This window comes from Oratosquilla oratoria, chromosome 1, assembly GCF_046742065.1.
Source record: "Oratosquilla oratoria isolate Oo_2021 chromosome 1, ASM4674206v1, whole genome shotgun sequence".
Lineage (NCBI taxonomy): Eukaryota > Metazoa > Arthropoda > Malacostraca > Stomatopoda > Squillidae > Oratosquilla > Oratosquilla oratoria.
In genome coordinates this window covers 27,891,744-27,913,650 of record NC_134777.1, presented here as the reverse complement: position 1 = coordinate 27,913,650, position 21,907 = coordinate 27,891,744, and the positions used below count along the sequence as shown (strand labels likewise).

At 36.3% G+C, this 21,907-nt stretch overlaps 1 protein-coding gene across 1 annotated transcript in view; it reads left to right on the top strand.

Annotated features, from left to right (window-relative positions):
- LOC143027647 (inter-alpha-trypsin inhibitor heavy chain H4-like) overlaps positions 1–21,907 on the top strand; it is a 191,203-nt gene that overhangs the window by 35,343 nt on the left and 133,953 nt on the right. The window contains exons 5-7 of the mRNA XM_076189048.1: positions 8,959–9,131; positions 15,685–15,795; positions 16,203–16,332. Coding sequence (XP_076045163.1) covers positions 8,959–9,131; positions 15,685–15,795; positions 16,203–16,332 — 414 coding nt within the window. The remainder of the gene's footprint in view (positions 1–8,958; positions 9,132–15,684; positions 15,796–16,202; positions 16,333–21,907) is intronic.

The window sequence follows — 21,907 nt, the reverse complement described above, 5'->3', positions numbered from 1 at the left end:
TCGTCAATGATCATCCTTGTCTGAATCCAAATTGTCTTGGATTTAGTATGTTGTTTTTTTCCAAATGCCTTACCCATCTAGTTTTGGTAATTTTTTCACAGATTTTAGCTATCGCACTTGTAAGAGAGACCGGTCTGTAGTTAGTAAGGTCTTCCTTGTTTCCCCCTTTATATATTGGTACTATATTTGCTCTTTTCCAATCTTCTGGAACTTTTCCCTCTTTCAATGAACTGTTTATTAGGCTATGTATTTTGTCTGTTAGTTCATTCCTCCATTCTTTCAAAATTCAGTTTGCTCATCCGGTCCATGCGATTTTCTGACATCAAGATTACTCAAGTGTTTCATTATTTAATTTCTTGATACTTATATCTTTTTCATAAGGGGAACTCTCTCCTCCCATTCGATATCTCTAGGTTGTATGTTCTCCCTTGTAAACACCAATTTAAAATGCTTATTCATAATTTCTGCCATTTCTATTTCCTCTGTGTATTCAACTTCTTCTTGTCATAGTTTCTCTAATTCTTGTTTGTTTTTCAGTTTGTTGTTTACAAATCTGTAAAATAATTTTGGTTGATCTTTATATTTATCTATGACATCTTTTTCGTATTTTATCTTTTCTTCTCTGTGCACTTGTACATATTTATTTCTATAACTAGTATATATTTTCCATTTTTCAGAGTTTTTGTCTTTTTTTTCCATTTTATATAAGCTTTATCCCTTTTGTTTTTTAACTCCCTACATCTTTTGTTGTACCAGCACTTTACATATCCTTTTTCTTGCTTTTGTCTTGGCACATACTTTTCCACTCCTTCTATATAAATTTTTGTCAAAATACTCCATTTCTCTTCTACTGTTGTTTCCTTCTTGTGTATTCTTTCCCAGTCAGCTTTTTGAAAGATTTATTTCATTTTGTGAAAGTTTGTTTTTTCATACATCAATCTTCCCTTTCTATATTGTTCATTTTTTTCATGTATTTTTCGTCATTTAGTTCCAGTTCAACCAATATGTGGTCATTTTTACTTATTGGTGTTTTATATTTGATCTTGTCCACTATTTCGGGTTCTGATGTGATTATTAGGTCCAGTCTTGATGGTTCTTCCTCATTTCTATACCTAGTATTCTCTTGTATCCATTGTGTCATTGTATGTTCAATAATCATATCAAGTAATACATTTCCCCATAGGTTGTCTCTACCCTTCACTGTCATCTCTTCCCAGCAGATTTCTTTACAATATAAGTCACCTATTATAATTATTCGTCCTCCATCTTCCATTATCTTAGTGATATCCTGGTGTCTTCAAACGTATTTTTGTGTTCTCTCTCTTCCCACGAAGCCGTTTTAGGAGGCACATAATTTACTACAAACTTCCTGCTCTTCTTATCCTTGTCCTCCACTTCCATCGTAATCATCTCTACACTATTCTTTCCATATGTGACATTCCTCACATTTATATCTTAGTCAGGAACATAACTCTACCCCCTTGTTTTACCTTTCTGTTTCTAATCTAACAATTATATGTACCATGTCCTACACATGGTGCATATGGGTGGTAGTGGATCTTTCAATTTTGTCTCTACAATTCCCATTATATCCGGTTTTTCCTTCAGGTAATCATTCAGTTCGTTCAAGCCTGTTATTAATCCATCTGTATTTGTGTAAGACACTTAATTTTCTGCTACTTCCATCGTGTTTTCTGTTTCCCTTCCATTTTTCTCTGCTATGAACCATTTCTTCACTTTCATATTCACTACTCTCCAATAGAATTTCTCTTTTTCTGTCTCTGTTCTTTTCTCATTTTTTTCATTAGCTTGTAGTCTTTTTGTTTTCTCATACCTCTCTTTCCTTTTTATTCATTTCTCTTTTTATCTATACCTGTTTACATTGTTCACTGTCTGCTAGTTTCCCTGTTTTTGCTAAGATATTCTCTGCTGTCGTTTGTGACCTGAATTTAACCTTAATTGGTCTGGTCTTATCAGTATTGTATTTCCTAAGCTTATACTTTTCCTCTATTTGTTTCCCTATTTCTGGTTCATCTTCTTGAACTACTTCTAATATACTATTTACTTTTTCCTTTTCCTCCTTTATTCTTGTAGTCCTATTTAGATTATACTTCTCTTTCATCCCTAATATAATTATACATTTCTTTTTATCTGCTTAGTCTCTTACTATATTCTCCTTCTCTCTCATCACTTTAATAACTGTGCCTTCAGTTTGTTCCTTCATATGTTGTTTCACTCTATCTCTAAATTAAATTTTGTTATTCTCCTGAACCTTTTTCAAACCACTTCTTTTGTTATGGACTCTATTTTCTTTATTATTCCTCTTTAGTTCCTCATTCTCTTCCTTTACTTCTTTTAACTGTCTTTTTAATTCTTCTAATTCTTCTACAGTACTTCTTTAGCTAGATTTTGATTCTCTTTTCTTAGTTCTTCCAGTTTATCAACTTTCTCTGCTACTAGAGTTAATTGATCAAACCTAGCCTTCCATTCTTCGTTCATTTTTTTTAGTTTCTCCTCTAGATTTACTAGTCGGGGGAGGTTGTTCCCTCCTCCCTCTTTAAATCCATAAAAGCAGTTATCATCTCTTTTCATTGTGCTGCTATTATCTATATTTCTGCTCTTCACACCTCTGCTTCCTTGTTGTTTGTCTGTATATTCTGCCCCCTGTTTGTTTACGCTTCTCCTTAGATCCTGGGCCCATTTGTCCTCTTCCTCATTTCCTCCCATTTTCCTCAGTAATCCCTCCTCTTCTCCTTTTTCTTCACCTTCCCACTACACCATGATCTTTCCCCTTCCCTATTAAAACAACACAGGTACTTCCTTGTTGTTGTGATTCTCAAAATTCTTGGATAACTCCGGAGTCCGAACTTTACTGCCACTTTGACCGACATGTATTTACCTAGTTGTATTTTACGGGAAGGGGAGCTATGCTCGTGGTGTCCCGTCTTCATATCTCATTTTATCTAGAGTGTTTTTAAATTCGTGTATTGTTTTTGCACACACCACTTTCTCATCTAACTTGTTCCAAATGTCTATTACTCTTTGGGGAAAGCTGTTCTTTTTCAGATCTCTTCTATAACTGTCTTTCTTGATTCTCTTTCCGTGTCCTCTTGTATTTCTATCATCCCATGTTATTAGATCCTCTCTATCAATAGTTTCTATGCCTTTCATGATTCTATAAATGGTTATCAAATCTCCTCTCTCTCTTCTTTGCTCTAATGTCTGTAGCTCAAGTTTTGCTAGTCTCTCTTCATATGATAGTTTTGAGAGTGTTGGTGCCAATTTTGTAATTGCTCTTTGTATTCTTTCAAGTTTTTTTTTTTTTTTTTTTTTTTTTTTTTTTTTTTTTTTTTTTTTTTTTTTTTTTTTTTTTTTTTTTTTTTTTTTTTTTTTTTTTTTTTTTTTTTTTTTTTTTTTTTTTTTTTTTTTTTTTTTTTTTTTTTTTTTTTTTTTACTTGGTAACCACGTCGTCGCTGCATATTCCGATCTTGGTCTTATCAAAATGACTAGTACTTTCTTCACCATTTCTTCATCCAGGTATGTAAATGCCACTTTGATTGTTCTTATTAAATTATAAGTTTCTCCAAAAATCTTGTTTATATGTTTCTCAGGTGACATATTATTCATAATAATGACTCCTAGGTCTTTCTCGTTTTCTACTTTTTCCATTTCTTCTTCCAATTTATATGATCCCGCTATTCTTTTTTTGCTTCTCCCAAACTCCATTGTACTACACTTCTTAATATTGAATTCCATCTCCCACTTCTTACTCCATTTCCATATTTTATTGAGATCACTCTGTATGCTAAGAGGAGGTTTTATGAAGGAGTGATTGTGCCAACAGCATTGTACGGGGAGAAACATGGAACATGAGAGAGGAAGAGAGAAGGAGTTTGAATGTGTTTGAGATGAAATGTCTGGGAAGTATGATAAGGGTTACTAGGCTAGATAGAGTGAGAAATGAGGAGGTGAGGAGCAGAACAGGGGTGGAAAGGGAACTGGGAGATAGGGTTGATGAAAGGGTATTAGGATGGATTGGACACATGGAAAGAATGAGTGAAGAAAGATTAGTAAAAGAAGTGTGGAAGGCAGAGGTGGAAGGAGTGAATATGGGGGCGTCCTAGGATGAGATGGATGGATAGGGTGAAAGGGGCATTACAAAAGAGAGGAATGTCTGGGGAGGAAGGATGGGAGAGGACAGAAGAGAGGGGTGAATGAAGAGGGGTTGTGTATAGATGATGCTGTGATGCATGAGGGGGAATGGGTGGGGGGTGAGGAAGTATGTATGACAACAAATTTGACGCAGCCCGAAGGGAATTCTCCCTGTCTTCTCCTTTTCTGCATGAGGGGAAGGAGAGGGGGGGTTGCCAAATTTATGAAGTGGCCTTGCTGTGGATGTGCTGTGTCTTGTGACACTGCTTCTGACCCAGGGTAGTGGACAGGATGCAGGGATGACCCATCATCCAGGAGGTGCCAAGATGGGAGGGAGGGAGGAGGGTGGAGGGGAGTGGAATATATGGGAAATGGAATAGGTGGGAGTGGTTTCTATGCCTTTTTCTTTTTGGCTACCCCCCGTGTAAGGGGGAAAAAGCCTTTGGTATATGTATGTACTCTGTAGCAACTCACAATCTTCAGTGTTCACTTTTTTCAACAATTTTGCATCATCCGCAAAGAAGCTCATATAACTTTCAATTCCTTTGTCCATATCATTAATATATATAGCAAACATTATTGGGGCCAGAACTATTCCTTGTGGAACACCACTTATCACTTCATCCCAATTAGAGTCTTTGTCTCTTATCACTACTCTCATTTTTCTTTCATGTAAGAAGTCTTCCATCCACTTCAGTAGTTTGTCCTGTATTCCTCCTGCAGTTTCTAACTTCTTAAGCAACTTCTTATGTGGCACCTTATCAAAAGCTTTTTTCAGGTCTAGAAATGCACAATCAGCCCATCCATCTCTTTCTTTTATTACATCTATTAACCTTGAATAGAAACACATTAAGTTTGTGACGCATGATTGTCCTTGTCTGAATCCAAATTGCCTTGGATTTAGTATGTTGTTTTTTTCCAAATGCCTTACCCATCTACTTTTGATAATTCTTTCACAAATTTTTGCTATCATACTTGTTAGAGAGACCAGTCTACTGTATAGTTAGTAGGGTCTTCTTTGTTTCCCCCTTTACATATTGGTACTATATTTGCTCTTCTCCAATCTTCTGGAACTTTTCCTTCTTTCAATGAACTGTTTATTAGACTATGTATTTTGTCTGTTAGTTCATTCCTGCATTCTCTCAAAATCCAGTTTGCTATTTCATCTGGTCCATGCGATTTTCTGACATCAAGATTACTCAAGTGTTTCATTATTTCATTCCTTGATACTTCTATCTATTTCATAAGGAGGACTTTCTCCTCCCATTCGATATCTCTAGGTTGCATGTTCTTCCTTGTAAACACTGATTGAAAATGCTTGTTCATAATTTCTGCCATTTCTATTTCCTCTGTGCATTCAACTCCTCCTTGCCATAGTTTCTCTAATTCTTGTTTGTTTTTCAGTTTATTGTTTACATATCTGTAAAATAGTTTTGGTTGATCTTTACATTTTTCTATGACATCTTTTTCATATTTTATCTCTTCTTTTCTGCACACTTGTACATATTGATTTCTCTATTATATATTTTCCATTTTTCAGGTCTTTTGTCTTTTTTCCATTTTATCCAAGCTTTATCTCTTTTGTCTTTTAACTCCCTACATCTTTTGTTGCACCAGCACTATACATATTCTTTTTCTTGCTTTTGTCTTGGGACATACTTTTCCACTCCTTTTTTTTTTTTTTTTTTTTATATAAATTTTTGTCAAAATATTGATAAAAAAAAAATCATACATCAATCTTCCCTTTCTATACTATTTTTTTTTTTCATGTATTTTTCTTCATTTAGTTCCAGTTCAACCAATATGTGGTCATTTTTACTTATTGGTGTTTTATATTCAATCATGTGCATTATTTCAGGTTCTGATGTGATTATTAGGTCCAGTCTCAATGGTTCTTCCTCATTTCTATACCTAGTATTCTCTTGAATCCATTGTGTTATTGTATGTTCTATAATCATATAAAATAGTACATTTCCCCATAGGTTGTCTCCACCCTTCACTGTCATCTCTTCCCAGCAGATTTCTTTACAATTAAAGTCACCCATTATAACTATTCTTCCTTCATCTTCCATTATCTTATTTAGTGTTATCCTTGTGTCTTCAAACATACTTTAGTGTTCTTTCTCTTACCACGAAGCCATTTTAGGAGGCATATAATTTACTACAACCTTCCTGCTCTTCTTATCCTTGTCCTCCACTTCCATCATAATCATCTCTACTCTATTCTTTCCATATTTGACATTCCTCACATTTATATCTTTCTTAGTCAGGAACATAACTCTACCCCCTTGTTTTACCTCTCTGTTTCTATTCCAATAATTATATGCACCATGTCCTACACTGTTGGGTGGTAGTGGACCTTTAAATTTTGTCTACAATTCCAATTATGTCCGGTTCTTTTTCCTTCAGGTAATCATTCAGTTTATTCAAGCCTGTTATTAATCCATCTATATTTGTGTAAGACACTCTTAATTTTCTGCTACTTCCATCGTGTTTTCTGTTTCCTTTCTGTTTTTCTCTGCTATGAACCATTTCTTCACTTTCATATTCACTACTCTCCAATAGAATTTCTCTTTTTCTGACTCTGTTCTTTTCTTGTTTTTTTCCCCTTAGCTTGTAGTCTTTTTGTTTTCTCCTCCTCTCTTTCCTCTTTATTCATTTCTCTTTTTATCCATACCTGTTTATATTGTTCACTGTCTGCTAGTTTCCCTGTTTTTGCTAAGATATTCTCTACTGTCTTTTGTAACCTGAATTTGATCTTAATTGGTCTGGTCTTATCTGTGTTATATTTCCCTAGTCTCTATATTTCTTCAATTTCTTTTCCTGTTTCTTGTCCATCCTCTTGAACTACTTCTAATATATTGTTTACCTTTTCCTTTTCCTCTTTTGCTCCTGTGGTCCTATTTAGATTATACTTCTCCTCCACCCATATTATAAAAATCTTCATTTCTTTTTGTCCGCTAAGTCTCTTACTATATTCTCCTTCTCTCTCATCACTTTAATAATTGTGTCCTTAGTTTGTTCCTTCATCTGTTGTTTCACTATATCTGTAAATACAACTTTGTTATTCTCTTGGACTTTTCTCCAACCTTGTGCTTTGTTTGCTATGGACTCTTTATATTCTTTATTATTATTTTTTAATTCCTCATTCTCATCTTTTACTTCTTTTAACTGTCTTTTTAATTCTTCTATTTCTTTAGTTAGGTTTTGGTTCTCCTTTAGTTCTTCCAATTTATCAACTCTTTCTGTAATCCGTGTAAGTTGGCTGAACCTAGCCTCCCAATGCTTGGTCATTTTCTCTAGTCTTTCCGCTAGACTTGCTAATTGGGGGAAGTTGTCATCCCCCCCTCATTAAATGAATGGAAATTATTATCTCTACTTTCTATTGTGCTGTTCTTATCTATATTTCTAAACTTAATGCTTTTACTGATATTTTCGACTTTGCCTGTGCCATCTGCAGCCCTCTTGTTGACATTTCTCCTGACGTCCGGGGGAACCCGTTTGTCACCTTCCTTATTTCCTTCCATTTCCCTCAGTAATCCCTCCCTTTCTCCTTTTTCTTCACCTTCCCACTACACCATGAGCTTTCCCCTTCCCAAGTAATACAACAAAGGTACTCCCTTGTTGTTGAGATCGATGAAACTTGAAGTTTTCTTGGAGTTCCAAACTTCGTCGTCTCTTCGACTGATGTGTGTGTGTGTGTGTATAGTCACATATTCCTCCACCATCCTCACCAATTAGTTGTTTACATAATTTGAAGAAAAAAAAACCCGCAAAGGGGCATTACAGGGACAAGCATTGCCAGTGTTGTAAGCATTAAGTGGGGAAGTCGAGGCCATCATAAAGCAAAGACTCCCAATATGTGAGTTTCAAAAGTTCATTGAGAAATTATCTTTTCATGAAATGGAGAATTTCCAGATTCCCTGGAAGACAAACTAATGAAATCATCAGAAAGGATCAAGACCAATGTTGGCCACCTACATAAGGTGGTCCTGCAAGAACGATATCATTGTCGTCTCTCTGGCACCCATCTTCAAACCCTATCAACATCCTCATTTCTGTTTGGAGGTGCAGCCTCAAGAATCTGGCACTCACTCTTTTGAATGGACCCAGGAGCTCTCTTTATCAGCTTCATCTATATTTGCTCCACTTTTAAACACAAGGAGATCTGACACCCAATGATTGCCCTCCTGTTCCTTATTACTTTCAGGTAGTGACATAGAAACAGCCCCAAGCTAATACAGTGCAGTAATCTGACTCAGATTTCTTCCTAAAGAGATCAATTGGAGGACCTAAGCAGCACTACCAGGTGCTTTGAGGCTGTGAATTTCCAGTCATTGAAACTTAGGCAATAGTTTAATTAAAAAAAGATTACTCTGTGCCCATACATTGTCTGAATACTATTACAAGTGGGCTGCTATATATTACAGGTTTTTCTGGTGAAAAGTCTATGCATTCCTACTCAAGTAAGGTTTGGCTCTGGCCAAAATGGGATCTGAATTGATTCAAGTCCCCATCAGGCTAAAATTTGACCCTCAGCTTGGCTCATGATTGAGTAAATACTTGGCATTTTCTATAACAACACCTACGTGATAAAGATCCTTTTCATGACTGAACTGAACCCTGATCTAAATATTTTTGCCTAACATTTTTCACAAGAAAATCTATGCTGTATCGTTCACTGTGTCAATCATAGTTTAAATCATGTAAAACCATATACAAATATATTCTTTGGATTAGTTTGAATAGGTTTTATAATTTCTTTTATTTAAGACTAACCCAGTGTTCCTGATTCTCATTGTGCAGATTGCCCTTTGTGAAGTTGGTATCATCTCCAGTCTTCGTGTCTCAACAGTGGTGGATCGCCGCTATGCTATCACACATGTCACATCGCGAATGAAGAACCCATCCAATGAAAGCACAGAGTTGTTGTTTAAGATGCAGCTGCCCAAGATGGCTTTTGTTTCCTCTCTTATTATGTACGTCAGACAGCAGAAAGTTGGAAGAAACAAAAAACATTGCCAAAGGAGTAGGAATGCACAGGGTTGAATGTGTAATGGTGGGGTTAAATGTGAAAGAAAATCAGTCCTTTATTCCATTTTGTTTACACAGTTTTGCATTGCTCCAGATCTGCAGTACTTTAGAGTGCTATCCTGGGAAGAGAAACATACTGTAGGATGCCTTGAAGGGGTTTTCATTCAGCTTAATTTAGAAAGAAATAGGAATGCAAGTGGAGAAAATTTTACCCATATGAAACTTACAGATGCCATTATATATTATCAGAGAGCAAAATTTTTTCAAAGTTCACAGGTGATGTCCTAACTTCAGAAAAAAATGGAGATTTCTAAGAAAGGCTCAGTGAAGTTGACGAGGTTATGTTCAAAGTTGTTTACTTTGACTTTATTTGATTGACTTCTGAGTGCCAACCCAATATGCACAAGTTCATTATCCATTCAGGTTGAAACAATGAAATATTGTAAAGATATAGTCCAAGCTTGCACAAAACTATTCAATCAATCATTGCCTCAGTGGAAAACCCACAATCCCAGTGTCTGGTAATGGTCAAAGTTCTTTATAAAGAAACTTTGGACTGTTGTCTGTGTTGTATCAATGTATTTACCTAGTTGTATTTACCTAGTTGTAATATACGGGAGGGGAGCTATGCTCGTGGTGACCCGTCTTTGTATCTCTCCGCATCAAGTTTTATCTTAAAATCTTGTATAGTGTTAGCACATACTGTTTTGTTGTCTAATTTGTTCCATGTATTTATCGCTCTGTGTGGGAAACTGTTCCTTTTCAAGTTTTTTCTATAACTATCCTTTTTCAATTTTTTTCCGTGTCCTCTTGTTTTACCGTTGTCCCACATTAATAGGTCGTTCCTGTCTAAAACTTCCATTCCTTTCATTATTCTGTAGATAGTTAGCAAATCTCCTCTTTCTCTTCTTTGTTCCAGAGTTGGTAGGTTCAATTTGGATAGTCTTTGCTCATATGTTAGTTCGGCGAGTGTCGGTGCTAGTTTTGTTGTCGCTCTTTGTAATCTTTCTAGTTTCTTAATATTCTTTTTGGTACTGGGTGTCCAAAGTGATGCTGCGTACTCGAGTTTTGGTCTTATTAGTGTAGTAAGTATTTTCCTTATCATTTCTTCGTCCATATAGGTAAATGCCACTTTTATTGCTCTCAATAAGTTGTAGGTTTCTCTGAACATCTTGTTTATATGCTTATCTGGTTTCATGTCCTTTCCAATCATCACTCCAAGATCTTTTTCATAGTTTGTTTTATTTATTTTTTCTTCCCCAATTCTGTAATCTTTTGATATTCTATTTTTACTCTTTCCAAATTCCATTATGCTGCAGTTCTTAATATTGAATTTTACTTCCCATTTTTTAGTCCAATTCCATATTGTGTCCAGATCTTGTTGCAATGAGCTGCAGTCCTCTTCCGTTTTTACCTTCTTAAGTAATTTTGCATCATCTGCCAAAAAATTTATATAGCACTCCACGCCTTCATTCATGTCATTAACGTATACAGCGAACATGATCGGTGCCAGTACTGATCCTTGCAGGACCCCGCTTTTTACTTCTTCCCAGTTGGAGAATTTTTCTCTAATTACAACTCTCATTTTCCTCCCAATCAGAAAGTCTTTCACCCATTCCAATAATTTTCCTCTGATGCCACCTTTTGACTCTATCTTATTTATTAGTTTCCTATGAGGTACCTTATCGAATGCCTTTTGCAGGTCCAGAAAAGCACAATCTGCCCATCCATCTCTTTCTTCTATTATGTCTACTAATCTTGAGTAAAAGCAAATCAGATTTGTTGTACAGGATCTCCCTTGTCTAAATCCAAATTGATTTGGGTTCAGTATAGATTTTTCTTCCAGGTACTTAACCCATCTGTTTTTGATCACTCTTTCACAAATTTTTGCTATTGTGCTTGTTAGTGAGACCGGTCTGTAGTTAGATGAATCTTCCTTATCACCTCCCTTATAAATTGGTACAATGTTTGCTTTTTTCCAGTCCATGGTACTTTTCCTTCTTTAATTGATGATTTAATTATATCATATATTTTGTCAGTTAATTCTTCCATGCATTCTTTCAGTATCCAGTTTGCTATTCCGTCTGGGCCATGTGATTTTCTGACATCCAGGGTTTTAATTTGATCACTGATTTCTTTTTGTGTTACGTTTATTTCTTTCATTGCTGGGGATAATTCTCTCTCTCTAACTTCACTGTTAGACGAGTTTTCTATTGTGAATACTGATCTGAAGTGGTTGTTCATTATTTCAGCCATTTCCAGTTCTTCTGTAAATTCTTTTTTATCTTGGCGCAGTTTTTCTATTTCTTGTTTGTTTTTCAGTTTTCCATTTACATATTTGTAAAATAGTTTGGGTTCTTCTTTACATTTGTCTATTATCTTTTTTTCGTAATTTCTCTTTTCACCTCTGCGTATTTTTATATATTCGTTTCTTAGTTTGATGTATGTTTGCCATTTGCTTTGTTTCTTATCTCTTTTCCATTTTTTCCAAGCTTTGTCCCTTTTTTCCTTTGCTTCACTACATCTTTTGTTGTACCAATTCTTTATGTATGCCTTTTCCATTTTTTGTTGTGGTACGAATTTGTCCACTCCTTCATTATAGATTTCTTTTAGTATGTTCCATTTTTCTTCTATCCCTGTATCTTCATTTTGGAATTTTTCCCAGTTTGCATTGCGAAAGAATGTTGCTGGCTCATAGCTGTAGGGAGAGGAGAACAGTCACCAATTGTGAGCTCTCCATGTGTGAAAAATTATAAAACAGATAAAGTTAATAGAGATTTTGGGCCAAGTCTAGAGCCAGTGTCAGTCCCTCAAAGCTACACCTCTTGATCAAGGTGAGGGGGTTTACAAACTTTGAAAATGGGCAGCTTCCTTGTCCATCCAGCAGGACTATCATATGCAGGTACCCATCCATGTCACATACTTAGAAATAAAGGTGGTGATTGGTTGTAAAATGGCTCATATTTTTTCACTACACTCAATAAAGTATGCACAGTATATACCTAATCATAATTACCTAATTGTACATGTAGGTTTTTTAATACAACACTCGCCAACCGACACATGTGAACGTTTGGGCCCAGGGGATAAACTCGCTTTGGGAATTAGCCCAGGACATAAAACCCTACAAATTCCAGATGTGGGTTTATCTCCTGGGCCCAAATGTCCACACAAGTGGCAGTTGGCAAGTATTGGATTTAAAGACCTAGGTGTTTACAGGAAAGGTGCAATGCTTATGGGATCCTGTCTTTCCTGTCTTCAGTTTACCATTAGTTCATCTCTGCATTTATCTACAACACATCTTTCAAAATAATTCCTTTCCTCCCCCTGTTGATTCATGTACCATCATTTCTAGCTCATTTTGAGCTTCCTCCATTTTCTCCAGACCACCTCTGTCTTTCTTAGCTATCTCATATCTTTAGTTGAAGTAGCTTTGTTGCTGTTTCTTCCTTCCACTAATCATTGGTACATGTTTGTTCACTCTCAGGTTGTAAATGTAGAGAAAGATTTCCTATTTCCTCATAGTTCCAGTGGTTTTGAGGAATTACTCTCAGCCTGCTTCTTCATAGAATTTTTTAAATCCTGAGAAGTCTGCTTTGCCTATGTGGTGATTCATTCATTGGTTCTATATCTTTATCTGCCAGCTGAAATTTAGTTATTACATGGTTACTTTTGTATGGGGTAAGGTAGTTCAAAGAACCAGTGATGTCTGGCTCTTTGGCAAGAGCAGATCCAGTCTCAAAGGAATGTCATCTCCTCTTACATAAGTCATTTTCTTTACCCTAGAGGAGCTAGAAAAAGGCATACAAGGATGGAATTGCCACAGGAACATAGGAACCTACACTGTCCAATGATTATGGCATGCTAGTTGTTCCCATTTGTAAAGCACTATTACCAGGGGAGAATAAAGTACGATTATGTGTTTGTGGTTATTATTCTGTCATAATAGGTAGTTGAAGGAACACTGTCAATCTCTGCCTCTCCCAGAGGATCTGATTTGCAAGCTGGGAGTTGGATACAGTTTCACAAAAATTTATTTTGCTTGTGTACAATCAGATCAAGCTTGGTCCAAGAGGTCAGTGGAAGCTTACCCTAAGTGCACATAAAAGCATGCTTCTCCAGAAATGGTCACAATTCAGTATCAAGTCCACTCCTGGATATTTCCAGCAAATCATTGACCAGCTAACCAAAGATTTGCCTTGAGTTGTTGTTTACCTGGACATTTTTGTAAGCAGCTAAAATGTGAAAGATCACCTCAGCAACCTGAAATAACTACTGCAACATCCAGATAAAAAAGGACTCCACTATCAGCTAGATAAATGTTAGTTTGCTCAGCTGTGGGTTGAATATTTAGGATATAGAGTATTCTGTCACAAGAGGGTATTCTTAAAGAATCCAACATAAATGCTGTCCACAAGAGGTCATACCCATAGATGTGTCCAACTTCAAAAACATTGTTGGCTAGGTACAGTTTTATGTCAATTTTTGCCAACACATCTTCTCATTATTTCTGAACCACTGTACCATCTGACAAAGCACTCTTCCTGGAAGTGGGGAAAATTGCAGCAAAGGACTTTCGAATGCTTCCAAGAATTGCTGTCATCAGATGACATCCTGGTTCATTCTGATCTGAAGATACCCATGAGCATACCATGTGATTATGGATCACAGACCAGGAAAAGTAACTTTGGTTGTAATTGCCAACAAACTGGCATGCTGGGCTCTCTTGCTAAGCTAATTCAGCTATCAGATGAAAACCCAAAAGACTTCTAACCACACTAACACTGATGCACTGAGCCATCTGTCAAGTAATGACAACTCAAAATTAAGAAAGTTATGAAGAATCAGTAATTGTCTGTGTCATTGCAAACATTGGCAACAAAGTCACACTAGCCAACAATAACTTTTTTGTTCATGAGTTGACAAGAAATCCAGTTATTGCTTCACCATTTTTATTTACCCATGAAGGATGGGCACCCAAGAAAAGTACTGAAAGAAGTGTTATCATCAACTGGCAGATTTGCTGTAAGTTATGAGCTGTTGCCTGGTATTGGATTCTAGAGTAGTGGTACCTGAGTCTTTGTTAACAAGTTGTAGAAGAACTTCACTGTCATGTTCCATGATGCATCACTGACACAAAGGATGCGGGTATGGTGCCAAGCCATATCATAGCTAGGGCCACAGTAATCATCATTTTGGTAAATTGATATTGATATTAGGGTACCTTAAATTTAAAAAATGGGATAGATGATTGTAACATAAGTAATTTATACAGATTGTCCAGTTGCAGGAGATTTGCAAGCCGATGGCAGAGGACTACAAAACTGAAGCCTCCTGCCCTCAGAGGTCAGAGGGCATGTAAGCAAAATGACAATATGAAGTAGTCATTGCTTTTGTTATCTACTGTATTTACCTAGTTGTATTATACGGGAAGGGAGCTATGCTCGCGGTGACCCGTCTTTGTATCTTTCAGCATCAATTTTTTTCTTAAAATCTTGAATAGTATTTGCACACACTGTTTCTTTATCTAAGTTATTCCATATATCCAGCACTCTGTGTGGGAAGCTATACTTTTTACGATCTCTTCTGTAGTTGTCCTTTTTGAGTTTCTTTTCATGACCTCTCGTTTTTCCATTGTCATTTTTTAGTAAATCTTTTCTGTCAAGGATTTCCATTCCTTTCATGATTCTAAATATAGTCAGCAGATCTCCTCTTTCTCTTCTTTGCTCTAGTGTTGGTAGTTCTAATTTCAATCATCTTTGTTTGTATGTTAATTTGGAAAGAGCTGGTGCCAACTTTGTTGTTGCTCTCTATATTCTTTCTAGTTTCCTTATATTCTTTTTAGTACTGGGTGTCCATAGTGTCACTGCATATTCCAGTTATGGTCCAATCAATGTGACTAATATTTTTTAAATCATTTCTTCATCCAAGTATTCCTTCTTGTGTTAGATAACTAGAGATTGATAAACTGTGAGCCTTTTTCACACAAAAATAAAGAAGCAGGTAGATTGTGTGGTGCTGGGCAAATAATGATAGAATAGGCTATATTGGCACACATAGGCACCTGTGCCTGGCACTGGTGTCATGCGGTCGTGGTATAAGTTAAGATGCGTGGGCATTGGTCTTGCTCTGACTCCTGTACTTGCACTCTGTTCACACCCAACTTCATTGTAATTAATGAGTGTATATATTGTGAATTGAATAAGTTTTGCACATAACCACTTTAACTATCTAAGTGGAGTTCAGAAAACATAATACAAGGCAAAATATCATCCTGGCTATTGGATTGCAGGAATTGTTCAGATCATGGCCGAACATTTTGGCATGCAAAGGATGAGGAAACTTGCTGGAACTATAGTTAATTGTTGATGTCATTGTATGGAAGGGGTTAATGCATTGTCAGATTACATGTTGATACAGTTGAATCATTCTAAGATTGAATGCATCATTTGCCTCAATTTTGTGATTAACATGCTTATTTTTGTGATAATATTTTAGGGAGATTGAAGGGAAAAACTACACTAGCCTTATTGAGGAGAAGGAGAAGGCTAGGCATACATATCATAAAGCAAAGGGCAAAGGTAAAACCTCAGTGCTTGTAGAGCAAGGGTAAGTTGGTGAGCCTTATGATTATATATACATATATACAGTGTATATGTATGTGTGTGTGTGTATATATATATATATATATATATATATATATATGAATATATATATATACAGTATATATATATACATATGATATATATTTACATAAATATATAAGGATATAGATATATGAATATATATATGCATATATATATCTATATATATATATATATATATATATATATATGTAATCATTTATTGAGAAATGTATCAAGTATTTCTATAAATATTTTTCTTTTTCTATAGTGATATGAAAATATAGTAATTTCTATAAAAAAAAAAATCTTCACATTTCTTTTGTTATTCAGTGGCTTTTTCTGTTATAAGCTATAGACCATTAATCTTTTATTTTTTTCTTGTTATTCTAGCGTAAAGAATTTTCAAGTCTCAGCAAATGTGGCTGCTCATCAAAAAGTTACTTTCTTCCTCAAGTATGAGGAATTTCTCCACCGAGTAAAGGGAGTCTACAATCTCATGCTTAATGTTAGACCTGGCCATGTAAGTTAAAGATTATGAAGGAGATTTTTAGATAGATAATGTATTTAAGAAAATGCATACATGGATATATACATACAGACATAATACATGGATATGCTGTATCTTACTACATTGCCTCTGACCCAGGGCAGTGGGTGAGATACAGGGATGACCTATCATCCAGGAGGAGCCAAGAAAAGATGGAGGGAGAGGTGGTGAATGGGAGTGGAGTATGTGGGAATGAAATGGGTAGGATTGTATTTATGCCTTTGACTTTTGGCTACATCCTTTGTAAGGGAGAAAAAGCTATTGGTATATGTTTGCATGTATTTTTATTGATTTATTTATTATTATTATTTTATTTATGCAGAATGTCTGAAAAAAGGAAGTACAGTGATAGTGGACTGGCTGTTGAGGTTATTTAATGTTTGTTTAAAAGATGGTAGAGTGCCAGAGGACTGGAGGAGTGCCTGTATAGTTCCACTTTACAAGGGAAAAGGGGACAAATGTGAGTTTCAGAGGGATAAGCTTGTTAAGTATGGTTGGGAAGGCTTATGGGAGGGTCTTGATTGAGAGGATTAGGAGAGGAACAGAGGAAGTAATTGGTGAGGAAGCATGGGTTTAGGACAGGGATGGGGTGCATAGATAAGATTTTTGTGGTAAGACAGATATGTGAGAAAGCAATAGTAAAAGGTAAGGGTGTTTTTTGGGCTTTTATGGATCTGGAAAAGGCTTATGACAGTGTAGACAGGAAGGCACTGTGGGATAGGAGAAAAGGTTTTAGGAGCAGTCAAAAGTTTTTATGAGAGTACCGTATTTTCTGGCTTAAAATGCGCATTGGGTTATAATGCGCACCCATGCACTACGTTATCTCAGTACACAGATAGCGCGCACCGGCCTATAACGCGCATGCCAGGAAAAGTCACTGGTGGCTAAAGCTCGTGAACTGCATGTATGCGACTCCTGCTTGCGTTGGTCCATTGTTTTGTGGGAAATTTGAGCCATGAAATGATTATTGAATACAAAATGTACATGAAAAATTTTGGATTTTTACAGAAAATTTTTAATTTACTATCCTGAGGGAATAATTCATCTTACAAGTTTTTATCACCGTGTACAAGTTTTTATCACCGTGTACAAGTTTTTATTGCCATGCAGTAACTATGTTTCGGTTCATAAGTGTCTTTACTGAAGTGACGTTTAGTTTAACAAACTCTCGCAAGAGGGTGTTTAGTGTAGGCTAGATTGGCAATAGAACTGTCAATCTCGGCCCTGATCTCGCATATTCCGGGTGAGCTAAAATGGCCAACGTTCATGATGTTGGTACCAGTGCTGTTTTACGGATCCCAAATATTTGCATAGACTACGATAATTAATGTTAGTAAAAATGAACCAATGAAATAACGGCGATTAATTACCTAGTATCATGTGAACGAGGTTACATGGAGAAGTATTTTTCATTGGCTAGAGCCACCGCAGGGAAATCTGTTGATTTGTCACTAAATTAAGTGTCAGTTTAGGCATCAATCAGGACACAACTAAGAAAAAGTCGGAACTACATGTACCGGTATATGACTCATGTTGTGCGTTGGTCCCTTATTACTTTGTAGCTTAAATAGTTTGTAGGAAATATGATCTAAAAAAGTTTATTGAAAGTAAAATATACAGAAAAATTTCGGGATTTTTACAGAAAATGTTCATTTTATATCTTAAGGAAATAATTCATCTTTACCATTTTTTTTTTTTTTTTAATACTGAAACAAACTATAGACTGTTTCGTTTTACCTTTGAACCTGCAATAACAGTGGTGAAATAGGACAGTCTCTCATTGAGGTGACGTTTAGTTAATATAACTCCCGAAAGAGGGTGTTGTAGTCACGTGTTTGACACGAGTTTATGAACGGCCGCAACGGAATTTGTACTATACCTAAAGTGAAGCAACAAAGCCAACATAAAAATTCAAACTAGGATGCTGTGAACATGGGCAAATATCATGAATATTGATCATGTTTCATGGTGTTTAGGCCTATTTAAACATGAAAAATAAGATTCGATAGATACCTACCTATACCAAATATTTACATGGTCCATGCTGGCGTATTCTTTCATATCACCATGGCTGTTCTTCTTGTTCTCACGGAACGTCACAGAGAAGTGTGCCATCCCGACTTTGTGACGGCCAACATCGTCACGTTGTTGTGAAAAAAAATTACACACACAGCCACAGAATTTTTATCGTAGGCCTTAGATAATGCGCACCACCGGATAACGCGCACCCCCCATGTTTAGGCCCTTCCAACAGAAAAAAGTCGCGCACTATATGCCGGAAAATACGGTAGTAGAGTGTGTGTTAGGATTAGAAATGGGTGAGTGGTTTGAGGTAAAGGTGGGACTTCATCAGAGATGTATTATGTTGCCCTTGATGTTCAATTTATACATGGATGGAGTGGTGCGAGAGGTGAATGCAAGGAGTGGGTCAGGGATTGGAGATGATTAAAGAAAATGGAGAAAAATAGGAGATAAGCCAGCTGTTGTTTGCTGATGACACTGTGCTTGTAGCAGGATCAGAGGAGGGATTGAGGAAGTTAGTGACAGAGTTTGAGAAAATGTGCAAAAGAAGGAAGTTGAAGATAAATGTGGGTAAAAGTAAGGTGATGAGATGTACAAGGGGAGAAAGTGGCAGCAGATTGGAAGTGAGTATTAAGGGAGAGAGATTGGAGGAAGTGGATAGTTTTAGATACTTGGGTGTGAATGTGGCAGGAAAGGGAGGAGTGGAGGTGGAGGTAGAATGTAGATTGAGAGAAGGAAGTTAATGCCTTAGTGGATTAAAAAGTGTAATGAGAAATAGATATTTGGGAATGGATGCAAAGAGGAGGTTGTATGAATGAATGATTGTGCCGACAGCACTGTATTGGGCAGAAACATGGAACATAAGAGAGGAGGAGTTTGAATGTGTTTGAGATGAGGTGCCTGAGAAGTATGATAGGGGTTACTAGGCTGGATAGTGTGAGAAGCGAGGAGAACAGGGGTGGAAAGGGAGATGGGGTTGATGAAAGAGTATTGGGATTGTTTGGACACGTGGAAAGAATGAGTGAAGAAAGATTAATGAAAGAGGTATGGAAGGCAGAGGTGGAGGGAGTGAACATAAGGGGGCAACCAAGGATGAGATGGATGGATGGGGTGAGAGTGGTGTTGGGAGGGGGGAGTGTCTGTTCAGGAAGGACAGAAGATGGGGGTGAATGGAAAGTGGTTGTGTACGGATGAAGCTGTGATGCATGAGGGGGAGCGGGTCGGGGATGGGAGTAAGGGAGTACGTGTGAAAAATAAATTGATGCAGCCCAAAAGGATTTCTTCCTGTCTTTTCTATTTCTGCATTAGGGGATGGAGATGGGGGTTTGCTGATTTAATGAAGCAGCTTTGCTGTGGATGTGCTGTGTCTTACAACACTGCTTCTGATCCAGGGCAGTGGGCAAGAGGCAGGGATGACCCATCATCCAGGAGGAGCCAAGATAAGAGGGAGGGAAGGGGGTGGATGGGAGTGGATTATGTGGGGATGGAATGGGTGGGAGTGGTTTTATGCCTTTGTTTTTTGGCTACCTCCCTTGTAAGGGGGAAAGAGCCTTTGGTATATGTATGTTGCATTAAAGCTGTTTGGTGACTGTACATTTCATCCAAATAAATGACTGGGCTAATGACCTTGTGCTTGTAAGTGACCTGGTCCAAGGTATGCATATTACCCTCTGTGACCCAACCTCTGACCGCACTAATGACATCCGGGCTTACTGTATATCTTACCCCATCACAGCTCCTTGGGTCAGTCTTGTAAGTAATCAGATGTCTTATATACTCTCTTATCTCATCAAAATTGGATCTCCTGAAGTCTGGTACTAAAACGTTATTCATACCATTTAATTCTTTTCAAATAATTTTAAATCTTATTTCTTGATGATCGCTAGAGCCTAGACTATCTCCCTCTTTTATATTACTTATCAGATGCTCATTATTAGTTAAAAGTAAGTCCAGAGTATTCTCTCCTTTCATAGGATTGGTAATTATTTGTTTTAGGAAATTATCCTGCACCTCATCCAAGAAAATTTGCACTTCCTGATCTATGAAAATTTCCTAGTTAATGTTTCTACAAGTAAAATCTCCCATGATCACAACATTTTTGAACTGGAATACCCTGCAAATTTCATGAATCTGTTTCTTTTCCTGTTTTCTCTCTCTGTTCTCAGTTTTCTTATATTTTTGTTGTCTTTCTCTGCTTGGGTCTCCACTCTGGTTCTCTGTAGTCACTCTCTGCTCAGCCTTATATAGCCCAAGAATAAGTGATTACATTTCCTGGGTGTTGATACATACCTAAACTAGGTAGTTTTGGCTACTTCTAACCAATGGGAAAGAAGAACATGTTTTCATGCCAAATCATGTAACATTTTCTGAGCTTGGCATCATCTGACAGAATCTATTTAAAGTGCACCCCAACAGATGGGTATTGTACAGTGTTTTACATTATAACATACACATTATGAAATATATACAAAGTTTCTTTCCACAAGTGACAATAACATTAATGATAATACACAACACATATTCATGCAAGGCATGCCTTAGAAATACAAACAGGAGACTTTATTCATGCAAGGGCATGGCACAGCACAACCACAGGATTCTATTCATGTTAAGGGGGCCCCGGACACCCATACTCTTGTGTGGTACAACCGAATTAGTTATTCAGACAAACAAAATTTATTAATAATTTCCTTTTCTGATTACCTATTAATGCATGTAGTATCACTTCCTTGCACTTAAAAATACCATATTATCTAAGAGTTAATGGACAAAATGTTCAGTAACTTCAAAAACTAATATCATAGAAAAGGTCTTACCAAATATTTTTTGCTTAAAGTCCATTTGAAGAGTGGCCCTATCTGAATATTTTGGGGAGTCGATTTTTAATTTTTATTTACCTCTTATGAGAATAGCAATGATTTTTTTTATATTTTTATGTGTACATATTGTTAAAAAGATTAAATTTCTGAGGAAAAATAATAGTCAAGAAAAATACTGCTAAAGAATTTGCTTTATTTTGACTTCCAGATATTTACGTCTTACAATTCTCTATCAAATGAAAAAAAAATTGTGAAAATTGGTATATAAATGGGCGAGTTATAATTTGATGAATGGAAAGAAAACAAACTTTTCAGTAGCGCCATTTAAATGCCGCACGGACATTTAAAGGGATGCACGGACATTAAATTATATTTTCCTTTGTCTTATTTTAATACCAAATTAGAGTTACTATTTCTCTTCACCCCTCCCACAGTTATTGTTGGTAGAATAATGAATATTGGTTATTGGTAGAATAAATGAAAGATTTATTTGACGTGCAAGAGTGAGATACTTGGCAGATGTCGCCAATAATTTATCTATTTTATTTTATATATAAGAACAGAAACGGAATTGAGATGTAATTTTTGGTCGAAGTGTTACCACAATTATAGAGAATCTTTTGAAATGCTTATCTGTTGGAAGAAGAAAAAATATATATATACGATTGGAAATTAAGGATATAGACCAAGTTGGAACCATACATGAA